The 25,379-nt window shown below is 42.6% G+C and overlaps 1 protein-coding gene across 1 annotated transcript in view; it reads right to left on the bottom strand.

Annotated features, from left to right (window-relative positions):
- The window catches only part of DZIP1 (DAZ interacting zinc finger protein 1), an 80,501-nt gene extending 64,076 nt beyond the window's left edge, over window positions 1–16,425 (bottom strand). Inside the window, exons 1-5 of the mRNA XM_006831997.1 lie at window positions 16,341–16,425; window positions 15,602–16,184; window positions 6,498–6,582; window positions 3,550–3,674; window positions 1,150–1,311 (exon numbers count right to left, since the gene is read on the bottom strand). Coding sequence (XP_006832060.1) covers window positions 1,150–1,311; window positions 3,550–3,674; window positions 6,498–6,582; window positions 15,602–16,184; window positions 16,341–16,369 — 984 coding nt within the window. The 5' untranslated portion in view covers window positions 16,370–16,425. The remainder of the gene's footprint in view (window positions 1–1,149; window positions 1,312–3,549; window positions 3,675–6,497; window positions 6,583–15,601; window positions 16,185–16,340) is intronic.
- Window positions 16,426–25,379: the final 8,954 nt, after the last annotated feature.

The raw sequence follows: 25,379 nt of genomic DNA, 5'->3' as shown, positions 1-25,379 counted from the left end.
AAACTTGTTCTGCAAAGGGCCGGATAGTAAATATTTTTGGCTTTGAGGGCAGTGCCACTGTCTCAGGACTGTCTCAGGGCTGCAGATGATACATAAATGAAAAAGATTTACCGACAGGCACAGAAATTTACTTACGGACACACACCGTTTCCACATCATGAAATATCCTTTTGATTCTTTGTTTCAACCATTCAAAAATGTAATAACCACTCTTGGTCCACTGTCTGTACAAAACCAGAACACGACCCCTATGCAAGCGTTTAAAGAGTTTGAGGGAAAGGTCTTATTAGCAGCATTCCAACAAAATCTTCTATTTGAGTTGATAAAACTTTTTGGCCCCTAGAGGGTGCTCAAGTACTTATTTTCCCCTCTCCTCCCCAAGGATGACTCAGGCTCCAACCTGCCGCAGCTGGGAGCTCAGGTGAACTGTTAGTTGGAGGACACTGACTAGACATTTTCACAGTCTCTTCTCACTCAAGCATGTGATTAGGGCCATTTGGCCAGTGTGGCCAGGAAAGCTGGCTCATTCAGCCATATCCTGCTCTGCCCCCTTCACCAGTCAGGACTGGAGCAAGGACTCAGACTGGAAAAGGTTCTAATTCTGGTTTTCTAAGACTGCTTCCTTCTCCTCCCACACTGGTAATCGGTTGTCAGCCTTGGCAAACAGTGGTAAAGTTATGAAAGTCAGGAAGGGCTTTATGGTTGAAGGCCAATCTAAACCTAATCAGCTAATGTAAGAGAGACCGTCTACGTTCCCATCCTTACTATACAGTGTGCTGACGGGGTTTAGTGCCTACACCCCTGTTCTCAGCGCCACACCTTTCTGACGTGCTCCTTCTGTGTGCCTTCTGCTCCCTTTAAAGCTCTCAGGAAGGAAGAGCATCTAAACCAAAGGACAATAACAGAATTCGGGGGTTCTCTGGCCAACAAAATGGATTGACACAGTGGCAGCAAAATTTGGATCAAACCTAACAATTGTGAGGATGGTGCCGGACCAGGCAACGTTACGTTCTGTTGTACGCACGGTCAGTATGAGTCCGAACCAACTCGAAGGCAACTAACAACTGACCATCATGCCTTTCGAACACCACCTCCCAAGGCAACAATGAACTCTATGAATATTATGCGAATTTCTAAGTTAATACTTACAAACTCTAATGCTGAGTTCTTGGAAGTTAGTTCTTTAAATTCCTTCATAAACATCTCCTTGACTTTTTCCATTTCATCAACTAGTTTTTCCTTCTCTTCTTCTTTCCATCTATCAAATAACCTCACAAATTCTTCCTCTTTTGTTTTCTGCATTTCATATTCCTGTGAAATTATTTTAACACGTCTTTAAAATTTCTGATCTGAAGCAAATTAAGCAATTCTGATCTGAAGCAAATATGCAAACATTTAAATAAATGGTCAGAGCTGCACTTCAAATGTGTTAGCTAGTATTGCTTGTTTCAGCTCGGTTTGTAACAACATCTCACATAATGGAAGGTTTGTGTACAAAAACATATGCAAGTCAAGGTAACAGTAAGCATCCTTTGGTCCTTGTATGCCTTAAAATACAAAACAGAGGCCCAATGCCTCAGCTTTCTATATTCTACGAACTTGTATCATAGGCAAAAATATGTAAAATATAAACATACTTTAAAAGAAAACATCAACTGAACATTAGAAGAATCTTTGACATCGTATCAGTTTAGACAAGGTAGGCCCACCATTCCAGGAATCCCTGGATGGAACAAAAGGTGGACAGTTCAAACACACCCTGGGGCACCTTGGAAGTCAGACCTGGAGATGTGCTTCCTCCCTAAGATGGCAACCTTGAAAATGTATGAAGCAGTCCTACTCTGTACCCATGGGGGGTCACCATATGTCAGAATCGAGCTGATGGCAATTAACAAGGCCTATTCCACCCACCAAAAAACAAACAAACAAGCAAATTCAGATTCATATGCACATGAGCTAGATTCAAGGTCTAGCCCATCAGAACTTGGTTTCTCACCTTAAGAGCACAAATGAGGGGTTAGATGAAATACATAAATAACCCATTGGTCTGTAGGTTCTAGCACGCCAATATAATGTTGTGTTTTGTTGGTAGGCTCTAATATTAAGAGCATAGGCTGGCTGGGTTTGAATCCTGCCTCCCCATTTACCAACTGCATGACCTAATGGGAATACCCCTCACCCTGCCTTTATCCTCATCTGTGAATGGGACGGTACCAATACCTTCCTCGGAGGTTTGTTATGAAGATTAAAGGAGTCAATACGTGGGATGCACTAAGAGCAGAGTGCCTGGCACACAGCAAGGGCTCGGGAAGCACGGATAACTAAGTAGGTCATACTGAAATCCAATGCTCACATCCAAATGAAACAGGCAAACCCATAACTAAACCAGGGGCTGGGGGCTCAGGGCTTCCTCTGAGGGTGATAAAACTGTCCTGAAATGAGACAGTGGTGGTGGTGATTATACAATCTTGTGACTATACTAAAAACAACTCAATTATGCCTTTAAAACAGCAGATTTTATGGCTTGTGAATCACATTAACATGCAAAGCACATGCAATTTAAAGAATATAAAAAGAGAATATAAAAAATGGAAAGGGATCGAGTATCTCAGGACCAGGAAGGGATTTCTGTTAAGATGTAAGAGAATCTACCTTATAAAAGTAAGGAATATCAAGGTGACAAACAAGCAAAGAATCAGACATCTGGGGTGGCTGGCAAGAGATAGCAGCAAAAAATAATTTATGTTGACATTAATTATCTCTGTAGGCAGGGCAATTTGGGTTAAATTTTCTATAGAAACAAGTCCTTTTGCATCACTGAAGGAAAAGTGCACTATTAAGTTTTAAGCTTTCAAAAGATACATCAGAACTATATTTTCAGCAATGTGCTTTGCTGGTTAAGATACTAAAAAGTCAACTGGTAATATGGTCACATTTGATTGAGCGCCACAAACCCCAATGTATATCCTCTGCTTATTGGAGTTCACGCCACAATTTAATCACACAGAGATCATTGACATTAAAATACAGTTGGTCCTCATGATTCATGAATTTTGTATTTGCAAGGTTGCCTGCTTGCTTAACTATATTGTTGTTGTTAGGTGCCGTCGAGTCGATTCCGACCCATAGCAACCCTGTATAGGGTTTCCAAGGAGCAGCTGGTAAGCTTGAACCACAAACCTTGCAGTTCAAATAACTTTGCAGTCTGACGCATTAGCCCCCAGCACCACACATATTGGTAGCCCCCAAATCATTTTTGCGGTGTTTTGGTGGGCATTCACAGTCAAAATTGAGTTGCAAATGCTCAGGCTAGTTCATAACCACTAACAGTGTTTCCAATGGATTTGCACAATATCTTATTGCTGGATGCCATCAAGTCAATTCTGACCCATACCAATCCCGTATAGGGTTTCGGAAGAGCGGCTGGTGGGTTTGAACCACTGATCTTGTGGTTCAAACTGACGTTTCGGTCCAGCGCATTATCCTGCATCGCCACACCAGGACTCCAATACAGCATATCTACCACAGATTCAGAAGGGAGCGCCGTACCTTAGAGACTCTGACGGCGTGGGCATGCTGCGCCGCCTCCAGCTGAGACTTGGTGAGCTGCAGCTGGTCCTTGAGCGTGTTGATCTCATCCTGAAGCTTATCGGTCTGCGCCTTTTTCTTATACTCTGTTGCAATACAAAGATCTTATTACGACACCCTTTCTTCTGAAGCACTACCTGAAAACCTACCGGGGGGTGGGGGGGAATGGTGCTCTTGGCAAGAAAAAGGGACACTACTCTTCTTTGAGCTATGAGTCACTTTTTGATGCCACCACATGAGCCCATTTTTACTCTGTGATGTTTATTTGGAGCCCAGCATATGGTTGGACACTGAATTATTTTTGGCAAACTCTTTCGGTCACTGTGTTGAGGTTGGGCTACCCCTCCAGAGACAGTGTGATAGAGCCCCATTCTGGGAGCGATAATGGTGACAAGGAATCCTCATGGCTGCCAGGATGCAGGGGCACCCTGGTCTCTTCTTAGAGATGACTGTCTCAACCAGAAAGGGAAGCCACGGCTTCCACAGTAAGTACCACCACACTGACCTATCTAGGGTCACCATGCTTTTGGCTCCCACCGAGCTGTGCTGAGAATCCCATCAGTGAATGCGGCTATGACAGGCATAAGGCTAGCAACCAACACGCTAACTCGGGCCACAACCCATTAACTGGGGCAAAAACTGGAGAGCTGTAAAATGAAGCAACAAGCGAAGAGAAGAATATTTATGCACATGTACTTACATGCAGATGTACACATGACTGAATGGATATACATGTGTCTGTGAGTGTAGACATGAAAGGGATGGAAACCAAAGTAGAAGGTCAGAGTCTCAAAGGTGACCTGAAGAAATAATACTCATTTCAGAGACTGAAATATTCTCTGAAACGAGTATGAGATAGAATAAGATACTGAAACAGAAGAGAAAGAAGGTCAACTTCACACTGAAGAATCTTAGATTCATTCAAAGATTTCATCATTCGAAGTTTTCCAGTATATTGCTAAGTTGTATCACGGTGGCCCTGGCAAATCAGTGGAATTTTATACCTTTTATACAAAGCTTAGCCATTTTCCTTAAAGAGTCTATTTACCTGAAATGGGCAGGAATGGAACGAGACCGGCCCATAACGGAGAGGAAGGCCTGCTCATGTTAAAGAGATACAAGTATACACCCAGAGATACTTATAACAATTAAGATCATGATCAGCTTTCCTGTGGGCTACCAGGCAATCTGAAGAAAGCTTCAATCTGTTCACAGAAAACTAGACTTGCATTTTTAGAACATTTAAATAATAGGAAATCTGATTTCCTAGTTAGCCATAGTAACACCTCCTTCTCTCATTTCTTCAATTTCCCCTTCTACATCCTGGCGAATTCCCATCAGTACACACACACCTCTCACAGGGAAAAAAAAAAAAAAAAGGCAAAAGAATGTTACTTGGTGCCACATCTCCCTCCAGATAATGTCTTGTGTCTTCCCAACAAAAGCTGCTGAAATCAATGTCTAGGTTTCATATCACTTTCTGACTACATTCTCAGTTCAGTTCATTCTGATCAGCTTTCGGTCATCATCAACCCACTGAAGCTGCTGGAGTCGCGGTTACCAACAAGTCGAATCCCGACAAACCTAATTGTCCAGTGGTGGTCTTCATCTTACTCTCTGACTCAGGAACATGCGATACAACTGACCACTGCCTCCACCTGGAAATATGGTTTTTCCCCTTGGTTTCCATGACGACACACTGTTGGGGGTCCCTATGCTGTTATTTCTCATTCTTCTACATTCCTACTGAGTTACAAACATTGGAAAAGCCTCGGGCTGGCCCTCAGCTAGCTTCTCTTCCCCATTTAGGTAACTTCATCCAGTTCTGCTTTCCTTTAATCTAAAGACTCTAAATTGGTATGTCCAGCCTGGGCTTCTACCTTGAGCTGTAAACATCTCCACTTGCATTACCTACAGTATGTCTGATTCAAATTTACATGTAAGTCAAAACAACTCTGGATTTTGCTCCTCCCCCATCAGATTCCCACCTCACCTTAGTAACTATTACCTCCATTTTCCCAAATGTGTGGAACAAAACCTAAGACTCATCTTTGCTTCATCTCTTCGTCTTAATACTGAGTCATATCTTGGTGGGCTCTGTCTATGAAACGTATTCTCTACATCTCCACTTCTCTTCATCTTCTCTGGTCCACCCTGGCCCAGGTGCCTGTCTTCTCTTCTCGTCCAAATGAGAAAGCCACGTTACTCTGCTTTTGGCTCCTACTGTTCCTACCTTCTAGTCTCCATTCCTATGGATTCCCATTACAATTACAAAAGCATCTCCTTTCCTGCTTAGCACTAATATGGCTCTGTGTGATCCAGAGCCTCTCTCTCCACCTCACCACCCACAACCACCCTGTTCTCTCTACTCCATCTACCTTCTTTCTCTTCCACAAACACACATAACAGATTCCACAAGTATGTCTCTCCCCACACAGTCCTTACAATAAGTGTCTCCCTTAGCTGGGATAGCTTTTTCCCAGATTTTCACAAGGCTGGGAACACCCAATCACTCAGGATCAAATATCACCTTCTCAGAGAGGTCTTGCTGACCACCTGAAGTCCCTCTCCATCCCATTTCCCTGCTTCATTTCCTTCATTTCATTTGCCATAATTTGGAAACACTTATTCACTGATTTGTTTAAGATTGCCACCTCGATCCTTTCCACTACAGTGGAAGATTCCAGAGAGCAGAGCTTTTTTGCCAGTTTTGTCCACTGCTGTATCCTGAGCCCATGGACTACAGTGCGTGGTCCATAGCAAGGGCTCCACAGTTACTTAATGAATGAACACACAATATGCCACTTCTTTTAAACAGGTTTGAGAAGTACAATATACCATGTTTCATTTTTAAAAGAAAGAAATATCAGCAAAACAAAAAGTTCTTTAAAATTGAGCTTGTTACTTACCAAGATGAGACTCTTCAAGATGGCGGCGCTGAATATGACTTTGTAGAAAAGCTTGGTTCATAAAAGCCTTGTCACAAAAATGACACTGAAAAGGAGACAGCAAGAAATCCAAGTGTCTGTGTTAAGTGTTCCCACACCTTATTTCAATTGAAATTCAGGGGAAGGCACTGGGAAGAGTACGAGAGTTAAAAGGTAAGAGAGGTAAATACAGTTATATTCCCAATCCTATGACAATGATGATCTAAAAGTAGATGCATGGATAGATATGCAAGCTAAATGGGTGTGGGAGAGAGACTGTGGATTTACACAAGAACATACATACGTTTCACAGAGGATATTTCTTTAAAAATATATAATAATTCAGGTGCTTCGTCATCATTTCTGTGAGCTTCCCTGCCCCCAAATATACCATATTAACTGTGACACTCAGAGTCCTGATGTGGTGCTGTGGGTTACTGTGCTGGACTGCAAGGTCGGTTTGAACCACAAGGTCGGCAGTTCAAGCTTACCAGCCACTCCTTGGAAATCCTATACAGGGTCACTATATTTTGGAACTGACTCGACAGCACTTAACAACAACAATCTTGAAATATTTACTGATGAAGACCAATGACTACAACCTTCAGTATGGATTGCACCTCAATGTAAAGAAAACAAAAATCCTCACAATTGGACATCATGATAAATAGAGAGAGAGAGAGAGAGAGAGACATATCTATATAGATAGATAGATAGATAGATAGATAGATAGATAGATAGATAGATAGATAGATAGATATGATACACAAATAGATAAAGAAACCCTGGTGATGAAGTGGTTTCCAAGTTAGGCTGCTAACCACAAGTTCAGCAGTTCAAATCCATCAGCCACTCCACAAGAGAAAGATGAGGTTTTCAGTTCCCGTAAAGATTTACAGCCTCAGAAACCCTATAAAGTGTCTATATGAGCTGGAACCGTCACGACAGCACTCAACAAGATACCAATGAATGGCATAAACTTCTCTTTGCAAGGCATATTCTTGACAGCATTTCAGAAAGGAAATCAAGCAAGCAACATCAGGAATTATCGAAGGAAGAATGATGCTCTTATTAAGGTGGCCAAAGAAATGACAGACCACTCAGAGGATAGCCACGGTCAGGCAAGCAAGCAAGAGAAAAGAAGGTCTAGAAGCCAATGTTGGCAGTAAACACCTAAGTCCCAGAAGAGAAGACACTTTGGCCAAAAGTCTGACATCCCCATTTGGAAATGAACAATTCTATTTATCTCAGCTTGCAATAATGCCCTTGTTAAGTCCATGCTCACCGGGCAACCTCCTGGTTACAATTTTACTTCATAGGCAAATGTTCCTGTAGGAAGGAAATAGGTTTGTACAATCTTTTACAACTCTTCCTTTCTCATTATAAGTTAATATAGTGGCATTCTGGTTAAAACAAACAATGATGAATGAAGCTCTTTCCATGACTTCAAGCAAAGAAAATGTTGAGTTGTGTGTGTTACACTTAGTGTAAAAACACAGAGTAGTATGTACACCATGGTGTACACATTTCACATATAAAAATTAAACAGGTTTCATGTGAAATCATTAACAAAAGAACTCATTAATTATGATTCCTTTATCAAAATGCAGCAGTATTATATTCATCTGGATGATGTTTGAGACCTCTCAAAGATAGTGAAGAAAGGAAGTTAACATTTTCATTGTGCTTACCAAGAGTTGACCCAAGTCATGGTATTTTCAAGAACCTCATATCGGTACTTAACAACAACAACAACAACATATGAATGTAAAAATTGAACAGTGAATAAGGAAGACCGTAGAAGAATCGATGCTTTTGAGTTATGGTGTTGGAGGAGAATATTGAACGTGCCTTGGGCTGCCAAAAGAACCAACAGATAGATCTGTGTTGGAAGAAGTGCAGCCAGAGTGCTCTTTGGAAGCCAGGATGGTCAAACTTCATCTCTCATACTTCAGACATATTATCAGGAGGGACCAGTCGCTGGAGAAGGATATCATGTTTGGTAAGGTGGAGCGTCAGAGAAAATCCATTGCAATGGATGGATTGGGAAAATAGCTGCATCAATGGGCTCAAGCGTGGCAATAATTGTGAGGTTAGCCCAGGACTGGGCAGTGTTTCGTTCTGTTGTGCATGAAGTCACTATGAGTCGGTACCAACTCGATGGCACCTTACAACAACAATAGGAATTGACCCTGGGCCAAGGAAGTGCTTTAAATGGTTATTTAATTTCCTGGAGTCCTGGTGTGGCGCTATAGGATATACAAACTCAACAGCGGCTCCTGGGAAACTCTATACAGAGTTGCTATGAGTCAGAACAGACTCCATGGAACTTAACAACAAACAAGAAATTTAATTTCCAAGGCAATAACTTTACTCTAAAATAGGGGTGGGGAACCTTTTTTCTGACAAGGGCCATTTGGGTATTTATATCATTCATGAGCTATACAAAATTATCAACTTAAAAATTAGCCCACTATATCTAGTCATTTAATTAACTCACCCCTGATGCGATGGCTAGAATTGTGGTTGCTTTGGCAGGGCCAGATCAAATGATTTTATGGGCCTTATATGTGTAGTCTGAGGGCCGGGCGTTCCCCACCCCACCCTAGAAAAATCAAAGCTCAGAAACATTAAGTCACTGTGTTATCAGTTACATGATCAACCTATACCCTCCTGATTACAAAATACGAGGATGAGTCAAAAACGATCTGCATTCTGGTTATATTAAAACGATTGTCCAAGTCCACAGCTGATGACAACATTGAGTATGCACGTGAAATGGTTCTGTTGAATATATGAGTAACAGTGGATTATGTCATAAATCATTTGCAAATCAGCCATGGCTCTGCCTATGAAACAAATCATGACAGATTTGAGTTTCAAAAAGTTCGAGCAAAAGGCAAGAAGTAACTGGCTTACAAGCTTTCAAGAGGGAGCCTAGATCCAGAGGGCACAGAGGAAGATAGAATCTCCACTGAGTAGTATCTAGTCTGTCTGGGCGGAGCTGATGACAGGAGATGGGGATAGATCTTTTGTGGTACAATAGTGATAACTGTTATCAGGACTGACTGTAAGAGTTGGAAATGTAAAGGTAGACGTTTTGTAGAAAAAAAGAGGGGAGTGGTTGACTTTGCAGTCCAGGAGCGGAGTACCCTGAAACTATCAGGGGAGAAGAGCGGAGAGCAGGACTCCACCCAGAGAAACAGTGATGCCAGAGATGGAGGCAGAGACTATGACGTGGAGAGATAACAGCACCAGGGGACTCTAGACCCAGAGAGGGAAAGGGGCTATATGCTGATGACTGGGGGGCAGGACTGCAGGGTATACCCTCTGGTTGATTGATGATGCATAGAGGGGATTGTAACCATGGCAATGAAATTCTATAAAATAGGATGAATGTAAAGCTAATGTTCTCCCATGTAAATATCACATAATTCACAATAAAACATTAAAAAAAAAAACCAAAGTTTTTTGGGGGTTGGTTCTTGAATTACTTCCTGAACACCATAAACAGAAACATGTGGACATGTGCAAACACAATTTGGACCAATACTGGAAGGTACAAAAATTTTTTTTTAATTCTGACTGGTGACGAGACATGGCTTCATCACAATGAGGCTGAGAGTAAACGGCAGAGTATATCATGGAAATATCCTCAATTGCAACCAAGAAAGTTTAAAAGGCAATCAATCATCAGCTGGAAAATTGATGCCTACAGTTTTCTTGGAGTCTCAATTGCCAGTATTGGAACACTAACAGGGAAAAGGCTCAACAATCAACCAAGTACTCCTTATAGTGAGATGTTCACTGATGAGCAATGCCTAAACTTCAGATTCAACGCAGAGGACTGCTATCCAAAGACTTTGTGATCTTGCATGACAATTCTCAGCCACACACTTCTGCCCAAAATGTTGACACTGCATAAACTGCTCTTTGAGATGTTAAAACATCCTCCCTATAGTCCTGATCTTGCTCCATCAGACTTTCATCTCTTTGGTCCCCTGAAAGCAGCCTTCCCAGGACAAGATTCACCTCAAATGAAGTAAAGACAGTGGTGCATTCATGGCTCGCAGCTCTGCTTAAAACATTGTTTTAAATAAGGGAATACGAAGGCTTGTTGACAGACGGACAAAGTATATTGAAACAAGATTACATCAAAAAATGATGTATTTGTCTTTTCTAAAAGTTGATTAAAATAAATTCTACAGCCAGAGTGAGGATAATTTTCAACTCATCCTAGTACCTACTTCTCCCCATTGCTCATCTCCAACTTCAAAGGCTTAAAGAATTGGAGCCAGGAACAGAAATTCACTGAGATTCCAAAAGCTGCTTGTGTTGGTGGAACAAAGAATTGTAAGCTTCCTGGCTCTGTAAAGCAAACGTCTTCCAAAATGAGTCCTAAATCCTGTTACTGTTTGCTGGCAAGCATGTTGCTGGTGCTGGTGCGAAGTGCCATTGAGTCTGTTCCGACTCAGAGAGACTCTGTATAGCGTTTCCAGGGAGCAGTAGCTCATGTGTTTGAATCACCAAACTTGATGTTAGCAGTCCAGTGCCATACCTTGAGTCCACAGTACTGATTATTTAACATACAGGAATCTTAGGAGTCCTGATGTGGCGCTGTACGATAAACATTGGACCGAAAGGTCGGTTTGAATTAAAAGGTCAGCGGTTTAAACTCACCAGCCTTGAAATAATCTTCTTGTTGTTGTGTGCCGTCAAGTCGGTTCTGACCCATAGCAACCCTGTATAGGGCTTCCGAGCTTGAACTGCCAACCTCGAGGATCAAACCAACTTTGGAGTCCAGCACATTAACCCACAGCGCTGCAACAATCTTAGGTATTATTGAAATTTTTTTTAAATTTGATAACCAGATCATTATACATAGCTGTCAGATTTCCCCAGCTGCTAAAAGGTCCTATTAAAATACAAGTTAATGACTTCATCCTCAAGTCAAATAACTAAACAAAACCAAGTTGTTGTTGTTGTTGTTGTTATGTGCCATGGAGTCGGTTCTGACTCATAGTGACCCTGTACAGGGTTTCCAAGGCTATAAATCTTTATGGGAGCAGAAAGCTTCATTTTTCTCCTGTGGAACAGCTGGTAGTTTTGAACTGCTGACCCTGAGGTTAGCAGCCCGATTCATAACCACTACGCAATCAGAGCTCCTTAACAAAACCAAGTGCCTCACCATAAATTTTATTACAGTCCAAATATTCCTAGCTAACAACCCTGGGATGACAATGAATGTAGCATCCTGGAAGTCTCAGCCAATTTACATGCCAACTATTCACAGTGGCAACCTTACCACACCCCTCCCTGGATCAATGATGCCTACAGCATCTCCACTATGACCTCTGACCTTCCTTTTTATACCCCACTTGACAGGGAGCCCTGGAAATATAGTGGGTTACATCTTGGGCTGCTAACTGCAAGATCAGCTGCTCGAATCCACCAGCTGCTCTATAAGACAAAGCAGAGGCTTTCTGCTCCCGTAAAAATTTACATCCTCGGAAATCCAATACAGGGTTGCTATGAATTGAAACTGACTCGACAGCACACGGCTGCAGCAGTGAGCACCTAAAACAAATGCCTGGGGATTCCTAAGGAAATGATATTGTGGTTACAGTTCTCCATGGGGAAGCCACTGTATAAATCAACATTTATGCAGCAGACACCACGCAATCACACGGACTCCCAGGGACTCCTCGTTAAGTGCTGACGAATCAGTTCCGATTCAAAGTGACCTCATATAGTTTCCAAGGAACAGCTGGTGGGTTTGAACTGTCCACCTTGCAGTTAGTAGTCCTATGCTTATCCTACAGCACCATACCCAGAGTCCTAAGAGGTACATCCTAAGAGGTTGTGATTGTTGTTAAGTGCCGTCGAGTTGATTCCGACCCATAGCGACCCTGTATAGAGTTTCTGAGGAGCAGCTGGTGAGCTTGAACCACCAACTTTACAGTTCAAACGGCTTTGCAGTCTGGCACTGTGCCACAGTGCCACAGTGCCACTACTGCTAATGTTCCCATTTTTCAGATGAGGAAACTGAGGTCTAGATGCCAAAAAGCTTGCACACAATGGAACAGTTGGGATTAAAACCCTGGCATTTTACTCAGGTAATAAAGTCCTACAATGCTCACACTGCACAAAGCCTCCAAAACCATGCAATGGCAAGCCACTAAACGGAAGGCAGAGCATATCTGTACTACTCTATAGGAAAAGATTGTCTGGATGCCCTGAACATACCACACTGTCTGCTGAATTTCCAGGAGTTGAAAAGTGTCACTTGTTTGCTAAAACTGAGTCATTACATTTATTCTTATACATCCTTCAAGTCTGAAAATCTTTGTCTACTAACAGGTATTTCTATGCAACTGAAAGAACAACAAAAAAAGTTTATACACATAAAATTTCTGTATGTTACAGGTTTTGGCGTTTCATTAATTACTATGAAAGCTAGATTAAGATAAGCTTTTTCTTTTAATGCTTCAGTAGAACCTATCTATTCATTGTACAAGAAACGTATTTACAAAGAGCTATCTTAGCACTATTTGTATGTGGCATTTTATTTAATTAGTGAAAATATGCAATTAGTGATATGAAATATCATTAGAAGATTATACTACAGTTATTTCTACGAAAAGCTAGAAGAACACTTTTAAGTCCTTCTAACAGTATTCTTTCCAAGCTGCTCTCCTCCCTTAAGGTATATCTTATTTTATTGTGCTTTGCAAATAACTGCTTTAAAAAAAAAAAAAAAAAAATTGAAGGTTTGTGGCAACCCTGTGCCCTAGCAAGTCTATGGACACCATTTTTCCAACAGCATGTGCTTACTTCTTGTCTCTTGTGTTACATTTTGGTAATGCTGACAATATTTCAAACTTTTCATAATTCTGGTGTTTAAGTGTTGTTGAGTTGATTCCTACTCGCAGCGCCCTGTATAGGGTTTCTGAGGCTGTAAATCTGTAGGAGCCAAAAGCCTCATCTTTCTCCCATTCATACTTACTAGAACTAATAGTATAATGTAAAGATAACTTTCATATGCATTGGGAAACCAAAAAATTCATGTGATTCACTTTACTGCAATATTTGTTTTATTGACATTGTCTGGAACCAAACCCACAATATCTCTGATATATGTCTGTATCTTTCTGTCACCAATCTTGTTGGGTCATTCCAAAGCAATATTAACTCCACAATTTTCTATGCCCAGTACACAGTTCTCCCATTCATTCATGATTGGGCTCCACTATTATTAAAGTACGCTGATGCCTTTTAAGTGAAATTTAGCCAAAATGACTAGAAAGTAAGCATGTGAAATCATCCCTATCTATCCGTTGCTTGCTTTGATATAGTTATCAGACACTTTTGGTAACTTCTGTGTTTCCTTCGACTAATCAATAAAAAGGATGAATATAGACTACTATTATAATTCAAAATTTACAAAATTTTCAACTGTTATGATTAGATGTTAAACTTAATATAAATTTTGTAAATTTTATTAAGATGTATTAGATGATTAGATGTATTAAGTTTAACATCTAATCATAACAGTTGAAAATTAAGATCGGAAACACAAAAAAGAAAAATACCCACAAATATTGTTTTGTAAGTGAATGCATTGTTCCTAGGAAGTGCACATTGCAGTATGTGCCAACACGCTGTCAAATATTTATAGCGTAGTGGTTACCAATCTGGCTGCGAACCGCAAGGTCAGCAGTTTGAAACTAGCAGCTGTTCCGCAGGAGAAAGATGAGGCTTTCTGCTCCCGTAAAGACTTACAGCCTCGGAAACCCTGTACAGGGTCACTATGAGTCGGAACCTACTCCACAGCACTTAACAACAACAAGGGAAAGAAAGGAAAAAAGGCAAGTGTGGCTTTTTTTAATAATTGGTGAATCTACGTTAAGGGTTTAAAGTTCTTGCAAGTTTCTGTGTTTGAAAATATTTCAAAACAAAAATTAGAGAAAAACCACAAACTGAATTACAGATTGTTTGGTGATGAACTCAGTAGCAATCTATATACAGTTAATTTTTCATTACATCTATTAGAAGGAGGAAACAGGTTCTTCAATAACCAGTAGTAGATGGCTTACATAAAGGTGGTTATTGTGCTAAGTAATATCCAACAGGCTCCAACTCATAGCAGCCTTGTATAGGGTCTCCCAAGGGCAATGGTGGGTTTGAATTACCAGCATTTCAATTAGCAGTGTAGTGCTTGTCCTACAGTACCACACCAAGACTCCGAAATAGAGGGGTTGTTATTGTTGTTGTTAAGTGCCATCAAGTTGACTCCAACTCCTAGCTGACCTGTTGAGGGCTTCCGAGAAGCGCCTGGTGAGTCTGAATTGCCAACATTTCGGTTAGCAGTCCAGTGCTTATCCTACAACGCCACCAGGAGTCCTAAATAAATGTGGGTGTTCAATAATCATTAATCCCATGTAACTCTGGTGGCACAATGGTTAAAGCACTTCGTCTGTGCAATGCCAGAGATTTGCAGCACACGGTTTTGTTTTTAATCTAGAGAAAGTAAAGAACTGTATCATCTGTTGGTTAAAATTACTGACCACTTAAATAAACTGTTTCCTGTGATAGTCAGTACAAACCTTTAAAATAGGGGTAATGACATATGAAAGGGTTCTAAAATATCCCAACCAGAAACAACAAACGCATTGCCCAGCAGAGAACTGTCCCTGTAGGGTTTCCAAGGCTGTAAATGTTTATGAAAAGGAGCTCTGGTAGAGTAGTGGTTACGAATCGGGCTGCTAACCTCTAGGTCAGCAGTTCGAAACTACCAGCTATTCCAAGGGAGAAAGATGAGGCTTTCTGCTCCCGTAAAGATTTATAACCTCGGAAACTCTGTGCAGGGTCACTCTGGGGCGGAACCGACTCTATGGTACTTAACAATAACAAATGTTTACGGAAGCAGGTAGCCACATCTTTCAGGACTCAAACCTCCCACTTTAGGTTGGCTGCTCAGTACTTAACACTGCACTACCAGGGCACCTTCTAAAATGTCCCAACTAACTGGAGCGAGCGTTTCTTTTTACTCGATTATGAATCCTAATTACGCCGCGGTTTCTTACCTGGTAATAGCTGGCTTTGGCCTCGATCATCAGCTGCTGGCTGGAGATCATCTTTTTCCTGCGTTTACACTCATCCTTGAGTAATTTGATCTCCCCCGCCTGCTTGGTGACCAGCTTCTTACTCTGCTCGCAGTCGAGGAAGCTCAGGCGCAGCCGCTCCTCCAGCGTGCGCAGCTGCGCGGTGAGGAATTCCTGCGAGTGCAGCAAATACTCGATGGTGAGCTGCGCCAGGCGGATGAGCTTCAGCAACACTGGGTCCACGCTCGACTGGCAGTGCGGACACTTTTCGTCCTCCAGCTTACAGAAGGTAATGTTCATGATGTTCTCCTGCAGAGTGAGGACGTCCACGGCCCCCGCCACCTTGTCCACGTCGATTGCGCTCAGCCGCCTCCAGTCCACGCTTTCCAGCCGCGGTCGGAACTGGAAGAAGGGCAGGGGTCCAGAAGACGCGGTAGGGGGCACACAAGCCATGCCGGCTGCCCCTGCGGCGCCTGCTGCAGCGGTGACAGAGGCGGTAGGGGCAACCGGGCTCTCTGGACCGTTGGCGAGCGGGTAGTAGACGTGCTTCTGGAAAGGCTGCGAGAAAACACAACGCGGCGGGAAGCAGGGATGATGAGGATGGGAATGGGGTTGGGAGAGGGGCTGGCAGGCAAAGGGCCTAAGAGTCGATGAGCCCCCGCCGCCCCGTATCCGGCGTCCTAGCCCTAACTTAGCCCCAGCCTTTTGCTCTTACCATCTTGGAAGCAAATCCGCCGCTTCTGCTTGCATCCGTGGAGGGGGCTGTCTCGTCTACCCGGGCCGCGCCCCCTCCCGGGCCGCCGCCGCCACACTCTTAGGGAACTGGAGAAGACCGGGTCCCCCGCGGCGGCGGCGGCGGCGGCAGCAGCCTAAGGGCTGGGCGTCCAGGCCGTTGCTATGGCAGCGCCCACCGCCCAGACCTGGAGCAAAGGGCGCGCCAGCACGAGCGAGGTCACCATGCGCCCAGGACCCTGCGAAACCAGAGAAGACCTGGTGGATGACCCGCCCACCTGCAGAGGGTACGTCCTAGGCGCCAGCTTCCCCAGGCACTACCCTCCCACGTCTCATGGAAATCTACATCCATGAAAATGTGGGCTGTGGCCTTAGGTTTTATGATTAACTTCACACTTCACTTTTGCTAACAACTTTGAAAAAATTAAGCAAGAAAACTTCACAGAATTAAGTAGGGGTACAGGAGGATTGGCTACAAAAAGACAAAGGGGAACTCTGCGGAGTAATTGAAGTAGTCTATATTTTGAATGTGGTATTAATTACCAAGGTGTAAACATTTGTATTCATTTGTCTGTTGTATATTATGGCCAGGACTCTAGGTGTGGCTCTGTGGGTTACTACACTGGATTGCAAAATCAGTTTGAACCACAAAATCGGCTGTTCAAGCTCACAAGCTGCTCCTAGGAAACCCTATACAGGATCACTATGGGTTGGAACTGACTCTACAGCACTTAACAACAACATATTATACACTTTGTTTTGGGTTTTTAAAAAAAAAAAAAAAAAAAAAAACTAAATCTGTAGTCAATTCTTTTGATAGCAGGTTTCTTAAATTTCTTAAACATATATTTTTTAATGATGCCATTATGCCTCTGTGGGTTAACATCCTAAATATAACTAAAGAACTAACTACCCAAAATATGTAATGCTTTACTTGTGTTTCCAAAAGAATACATTTTCAAAATGCTGACAGTAAAAACTCATCAAGTTTTACAGAGGCCTAGTATTTACCTTACAATCTTGTATCGGGGCTGCATTCTGTTCTCTGAAGAGGCTAAAATACATCTAGCAGCGCCCTGTAGACCTCGGGCCTCTCATTCTTAGGGTCTTCTGGGGACTGCCTGTGATTACCCCAGAGATCAATGAGCTGAGGAGAAGCCAAACATTCCTCAACACAACTGAGAGTTCCTGCTTGGACCAACCATCATGAAAACTCTTTTCTTTCCTGCAACCAAATGTATAAACAGAAAGAAAATACAATTAAGAGTAACTGAAAGCAAAGTTGCAAAATGAAAGACATTTTTAGCACTTTCCGGATATTATTACAAATAAACCGATATGGAGGCATTTAAAAAAACAACAACAACAACCTGCAAACACGTCATATAAACCAAATAACTTTAATAGGCCTCTGGGGAACACAAAGAACCGTCAATGTTGCACACCATGCTGGCTTAAAAGACCTAATGGCCTGCGATCATGTTTAACTCTAATTTACTTGCAGAGTGGTCTGTTTAAGAGGGTCAGGATACTGACCTGGTAGGTCTGTGTCCTGTGGGCTCCATCCACTGGACTGCAGCTTCAGCGGGAACAAGGGCCTTGGTCACTTGCTCACCGTTATATTCTCAGCACCTGGCACAGGACCGCGCAGAGAGGGTGTTTAGTATTTGACGAATAGGTACGTGAACAAAAGACCGAATGAATTAGACTCCTACTTTAGTAACTATCGGCTCCTGGACCCATATTCTTATTTTCTCTGCCTCCAGTCTGATAACAGGATTAACCCACGCTCTGGGCCAAGCGTGCAGATATGAACGTGGGGTGCGACCCGACTCGCCCCAAATGCAGTCATGGTGAGGAGGCACTTGGGATCTGAACACCCCCGCCTCGGTTCCTACATCAGATATCGCCGTCACCACCCTGTCCTGGGCGCCGGACTGTTGGCCCACCCTGGCCCCTAGATCGGATGTTGGTCACAAAATGGCCGGAACAGGAAAGGGGCAATGCTTGCTCGTCCCTTCCCCAACTCACATTCGCCGGCCCCGAACCCAGCGTTGTGCCTCCGTCCTAGGTGCACTGCGCGCCCCGACCGCCAAACCCGCAAAGACAAAGGCCGCCGGGTCTGATCGGGCCTTGGAGCCCCTCCTTAAATGGCAGAGGAGGACTAGGGGCTGCGGTGGCCAAGTCAGCAAGAGCTGCAGAGTGCAACCGGTCCACCTCTCAGACGCAGGAGGCGGGATGAGGGCCTGGCTTTGCTGACACCAAAATGCTCCGTCCGCTGGTGACTCCGCGGGCGCCTAGCGCATCCCGGGTCTCAGCTCACCCCAGCTGCGCGCTCCTCGGCGGTGCCGGGCGCTGCAGGCAGATGGGGGCTGCAAAGGGGATCCAGACCCTAGTGGAGCTGCTGGCGCAGGCGATGCCCGCCGAGGCGTAGAAGCAGAGCTAGTAGAGGCAGGCCGGCTTTCTCTCAGGGTGCAGGATGAATCCTGTCTTGTCAGGGCAAGTTGTGGCAGAGCAAGACAGCTGGCGCCGCTTCCGGCCCTCAAAGACTCCGGGCCGCTGGCCTAGGGATCCCCCACCCCCCTCCCGCCCCCCACCCCACCACGCTCAGCCTGCGGCCTCTTCCCTCCAAGTCCGGTCTCCACTGGCAGCTGGGCAGACCCCGACACGCCAAGACGGCAGCGCTAAAATGCACTCAGCCAATCCCGCTGCGGGTACAGACACGTGGTGCCCAGGCGCGCTCGGTTGCTAGCTCGGGATGCTCTTCCCGGGAAGGCTGTTTAAAGAACAGATTCTTTCGTTCTCTGTGCTTTTCTTGGCCTTCAATTCACAATTTTCTTACAGAACTTTACGTTTGCATTTAATAGCAGAATCCTGCATATAAAAGGGACCTTGAAGAGGTTATCTAATACCGTCTTGCATTATAGTGAAGTGGAAAACAAGATTTAGTGAAGGCTTACTTTCATCAAACCATATTAGAATTTAAATCCAATCATATTCCCGCACTCCTTTTTATGTGATGGCCTAAGGCTAAAGGCATGGATCTCTGTTAGGAAGTTAGATAATGGGGCGATATTGTGGGTCAGCAATAATTTATTTTGTTAACTTAAAATTAGAACACGTGGTTTAATTTGAGACATTAGTCCGTGTTTTTTCAATGAGTAATACAAAAAACGCATATACCGTTTTGGCAACCACGAGGTTGAGTCAGATCGAGAAATCTGAGTACACCTTTACAAACTATTACTCTTTGCTTTAGCAATATAATGATCATATTTCACAGGAGTAGCTTACAATGGCATCTTACTTTAAAAGTGCCTTTCCTTGTGCTACTCCAAGACGGAGACAACCTTATATCTTAGCACAAGGCTTCAAGCATTTTAATAACACAAATATTTATGTTGAATTCCATACTTTTCTTTTTACTTGAATTCCATAAGGCTTAAGACCCATAGCGATAGAATTTAATTTATTTTAATCTGCACATTTCAGAGAGGATCCAAGATCCTCACAAAAATCCCTTAACAGCTATAGGTAAAGATTTCTAGGTAGAAATTTCAGGCAACTTAAGGTAGGTAAGTAAACCCATTGTTTACCCCTTTGGGAATGTGAGTGTTGTGTGAGTGTGTGTATGTGTGTGTAAGAGAGAGATGGTTGCTAATTAACCTTACCTGATGAGATACCATTTGAGTTATTTGAATTTCCAGTTCCCCACTATCAGTATATTACTTCCAAAACCAAAACAGAACCTCCCTTGCACTCCAGTCTAGTCCTAAAGTATGGATGTCTCACAGGTACATAATTAGAAGAATTAAAATAAGCCTATTGCCTGAGTCCTGGTGTGGCGTTGTGTTATGCATAGTCGCTATGGGTCAGAACTGACTCAACAGCACTTAACAACAAGAACAATTGCCTTTGCAACAATGGGCTCAAACATAACAATTGTGGGGATGGTGCAGGATTGGGTAGTGTATTGTTCTGTTGTACCTGGGGTCACAATGAGACAGAACCCATTCAATGGCACTTAACAATAGCAACAGCATTGCCTTTGCATGACTTAACAGCACTTCATGTATTGAACTGCATACACTGATCATCATATTAAGTTTTATAGAAAACAAAACTCTCTCTCTCTACCAGACCATTGGAATCTTAAGTGTTCTAATGTATGCTTGCATGTAGTGGTGATGGTTATGTGCCGTGGAGTTGGTTCCAACTCACAGTGACCCTGTGCAGGGTTTCCGAGGCTGTAAATCTTTATGGGAGCAGAAAGCCTCATCTTTCTGCCACGGAAAAGCTGGTAGTTTCAAACTGCTGACCTTGCGGTTCATAGCCCAATTTGTAACCACTACGCTACCAGAGCTCCAGGTAGTAAGTGTTCAAATTAAAAAAAAAAAAAAATTTTATGTGAAGTCAGAAATTTCACTAAAAAGAGAAAATTAGAGAGCATTAATCATCTGGTGTAACAAACACATTATAATGTTTCCATTGAAATTATTTCAGATTTGTGCTTCTATTTCTCTTGTTTGAATATAACAAGTTTATTTAATAAAATGAAAATTATATTAGGGTAGGTATGGTGCTATGCGAAAGCTGGACAGTGAATTAGGAAGATCGTAGAAGAATTGATGCCTTTGAGTTGTGGTGTTGGAGGAGAATACTGAAAGTGCCATGGGCTGCCAAAAGAACCAATAGATCTGTTTTGGAAGAAGTGCAGCCAAAGTGCTCCTTGGAGGCCAAGATGGCTAAGCTTCATCTCTCATACTTTGGACATATTGTCCGGAGGAAACAATCGTTGGAGGAGGATGTCATGCTGGGTAAGGTGGAAGGTCAGAGAAAAAGAGGAAGACCTCTAATGAGATGGATTGGCCAGGTGGCATCATTGATGGCGTCAAGTGTGGCGGCAGTAGTGAGGTTGGCCCAGGATCAGACATTGTTTCGTTCTGCTGTGCATGGGGTCGCTATGAGTCAGTTCTGACTCGATGGTACCTGACAACAACAACAACATGGTGCTATGGGTTAATGAGCTGGACTGCAAGGTTAGTTTGAATCACAAGGCCGATGATTCAAGCTCACCAGCTGCTCCTCAGAAACCCTAGCCAGGGTCACTATGCATCAAACCACTATGTGTCAACAATTAGGAAGGTGCACTGGTGGAGCAATGATTCAGCACCTCTCAGCTGCTTAACAAAAAGGTGGAAGTTACAACCCAGCCAGCAATCTGGAGAGATGTTCCTGTGGAAATTCCAAAACCCAAAGCCAAATCCATTGCTATAGAGTTGGATCCAACTCATAGTGACCACTTCCCTAACCACAGAGTCATCACTATGGTAGTGATGGTGTGCTGTGGAATCAGTTCCAATGCATAGTGACCTTGCATATGGTTTCCGGAGCTGTAAATCTTTATGGGAGCAGAAAGCCTCATCTTTCTCCTGCAGAACTGCTGGTAGTTTCAAAATGCTGACTCTGAGGTTAGCATCCCAACTCATAACCACTATGCTACCAGAGCTCCTTGTCATACTGTGGTGGCTAATATATTGCTTTTATTCTAGTAACTATGACACCAGTATTTCAAATACTGGCAGAGTCCCACATGGTAGACAAGCTTCAGCTAAGCTTCTAGACTAAGATGGATTAGGAAAGGGGAAGAAATGTCCACTTCTGAAAGGTTAACCACTGAAAACCTTATAAAGCACAGCAGAATATTATCTGATATAGTGCCAGAAGATAAGCCCTTCAGGTTGGCAGTCACTCAAAACATAACTGAAAAGAGCTGCTTCCTCTAAGTAGGGTTGACTCTAATGACATGAATGGAGCAAAGCTTTCAGAACCTTAATTTGCTGATGAGGCATGACTCAAAATTAAAACAATAGCTACAAATATCCATTAATAATCAGAATAGGAAATGCACCAAATATGAATCTAGGAGAATTGGAAATCTTCAAAAATAAAATGAAATGCATAAAGATTAATATCCTAGGTATCTGTGAGTTGAAATGGACTTGCATTGGCAATGTGAAATCAGACAACCATTGGTTTCTTATGACAGAACAACAAATTCAAGAGGAATGGCATCATATTCATCCTTAAAAAAAAACATTCCAGGATCCTTCCTGAAGTACAGCACTGTCACCGAAAGGATAATATTCATATGCCTACAAGGAAGACCAGTTAATACAATTATTCAAATTTATACACCAACCGTTAATGCCAAAGATGAAGAATTTTTGCAGTCTGAAATGGATCAAATATATAATCAAATGGTACCTGGTATAGCACTGTGGGATAAAGCACTGGACCACAAAGTCGGTTTGAACCATTAGGTTAGCAGTTCAAACTCACCAGGCACTCCTTGGAAACCCTATACAGAGTCAGAACCAACTGGACAGCACTTAATAATGACATTGGTCATTGCTGGTGACTGGAATGTTAAAGTTGGAAACAAAGAAGATTGCTAATCTAACAACTTATTAATTGAAAATACCTGTTTTCAGCAACATAAGTAGAAACTATACACATGGACTACACTAGACAGAATACACAGGAAACAAATAGACTATACCTGTGGAAAGATGATGGAGACACTCCATGTGATCAGCAAGGTTGGCGGTTCAAGCTCACCAGCCATTCTTCGGAAACCCTATACAGAATTGACTCGACAGCACTTAACAACAACAAATGGTTTTAAGGACCTCAAATCCAGACTCTGTGCCACTGGATATTGAGTGGGATTCAAGCAGGTGAGGTAGAGGACACGTGCTGGCCAGGGGCTTGGGCTTTGTTTGGTAGGAGTGGTGGCAGCAGGCTCTCAGAAGATTTTGGTATGGTGTTCACACAACATCCAAATCATATAACATCCTATTTCACAGAACATAGAGTAGGTGTTTATTAGTGATGCATGCCTGGAAATATATGTGTGTGTATTGTATATGGAGCACAGTGGTTCTGTAAGACAAGCACTGGACTGCAAATCACAGTATCAGTGGTTCAAGCCCACCAGCTGCTCCCCAGAAGAAATATGAGGCTTTTTGCTCCCTCAAAGATTTACAGTCTCAGAAACCCTATACATGGTTGCTATGAGCCAGAACTGACTCGACAGTGCTTAACAATAACAACATGACATATATATATACACACACACACATATAAACATATAGATAACATATAAACATATAGATATTAAAACAAATAAGGGTGAAAGAAACTGGTACTTTTAGACATCATTCTCTTGGTTTGAAGATTTGCCATAGTCTCATGGGACAACTCAGTCAAATGGCATAAAATTTAGGTTCTACAACCTAGTCTTGTTAGTACTGTTTTGGGTCTTAAAAGTTTGGGAGCAGCCATCTAAGATACAACAATTGGTTTAACTCATTTGTAGCAAAAGAAAAAGAAACTCAGGACTCAGAGAAGGAATCAGTTGTTGTTGTTAGGTGCCATGGAGTCAGTACTAACTTATAGCGACCTTATGCACCACAGAACGAAACACTGCCTGATCCTGGGCCAACCTCACTATTGTTGCCATGCTTGAGCCCATTGATGCTGCCACTTTGCCAATCCATCTTGCTGGGAGTCTTCATCTTTTTCTCTGACCCTACACCTTACCAAACATGATATACTTCTCCAGCGACTGGTCCCTCCTGACAAAATGTCCAAAGTATGAAAGATGAAGTTTGGCCATGTTGGCCTCCAAGGAGCACTCTGGCTGCGCTTCTTCCAAAATGGATCAATTGGTTCTTTTGGCAGCCCATGGCACTTTCAATATTCTCCTCCAACACCATAACACAAAAGCATCAATTCTTCTACGGTCCTCCTTATTCACTGTCCAGCTTTCACATACATATGAGGTTATACCATGGTGCACCTTAGTCCTCAAGCTGACATCTTTGCTCTTCAACACTTTAAAAAGGTCTGTGCAGCAGATTTTCCTAATACAATACGTTGTTTAATTTCTTGACTGCTGCTTACTTGAGTGTTGATAGTTGATCCAAGAAGATTGAAGTCCTTGACAACTTCAATCTTTTCTCCATTGATAAGAATGTTGTTTATTAATTGTCTTCATGACAAATGGCCTCTTTTACTCTGAAACCAGAACTAGATTGTGCCTGGCTACCCCTGCTGAATATTACCACCAGGACCACAATAAATGGATCTTGGTAGAAAGGGAAAAAACTATGGAACAGAACTTTAAATTTTCCAAAATATCCAGATTATTAGACCATTGAGATAGGTAGAATCCCTGAGACTCTTACCCTGAGATGCTTTCAAATCCTGAACCAAAATTTATCTCAAGTCACGGTTCAGCTAAATAGCAGCTACACTAAAAATGAATATAAACCATAAGTACTGCACTCGTCAAACGCCATTTCTATGAGACCAAGTGGTTAACAAATGTTCTAGAGCATAGATGAGAAGGTTGGTGTTGCTGTTAGACTGGGTCAATGAAAACAGAACTGAAATGAAATAATGAGGATGTTGGTGCATTGTGAAGACGCTAACTAGGATCACCTATGTGTAGAATATGTGTAGAAATTGTTGAATGGAAATCTGTTTTGCTGTGTACACTTCCCCTGAAAACACAACAATGTATTATTTTTTTAATGCACAGATTAATATGTATGCATAGGGAAAAAAACTACCTAGAATTACTTATCCTACCAAGGTAATAATAGCTTGTCTAGGGCTCTGTGATTTGTATTTTAGTCTTACTGGTTATCTGCATTTTTCCAGAATAAATGTGTTCTGTTTTTTAAACAAGAAAAAAAAAAAATACTCCAAGGGGCTAATGGATTAGGCCTTCCCCTAACCTGTGCTAGCCCCTTTTAGAAGATGCTTTGGTGACCTGGTGGTGGTGGTGGTTTCCACCAAGTCGATTCTGACTCATAAAGACCCTGTATAGGGTTTCCGATGCTATAAATATTTGTTGTTGCTGCTGTTGTTGTTGTCAGGTGCCATCGAGTCGGAACCGACTCATAGCGACCCCATGCACAGCAGAACAAAACAATGTCCCATCCTGGGCCAACCTCAC

Source organism: Chrysochloris asiatica, unplaced genomic scaffold (genome assembly GCF_000296735.1).
Source record: "Chrysochloris asiatica unplaced genomic scaffold, ChrAsi1.0 scaffold00005, whole genome shotgun sequence".
NCBI classification, from domain to species: Eukaryota; Metazoa; Chordata; class Mammalia; order Afrosoricida; family Chrysochloridae; genus Chrysochloris; species Chrysochloris asiatica.
The sequence above is the reverse complement of the archived record's forward strand: the minus strand, read 5'-3'. Positions and strand labels throughout refer to the sequence as shown.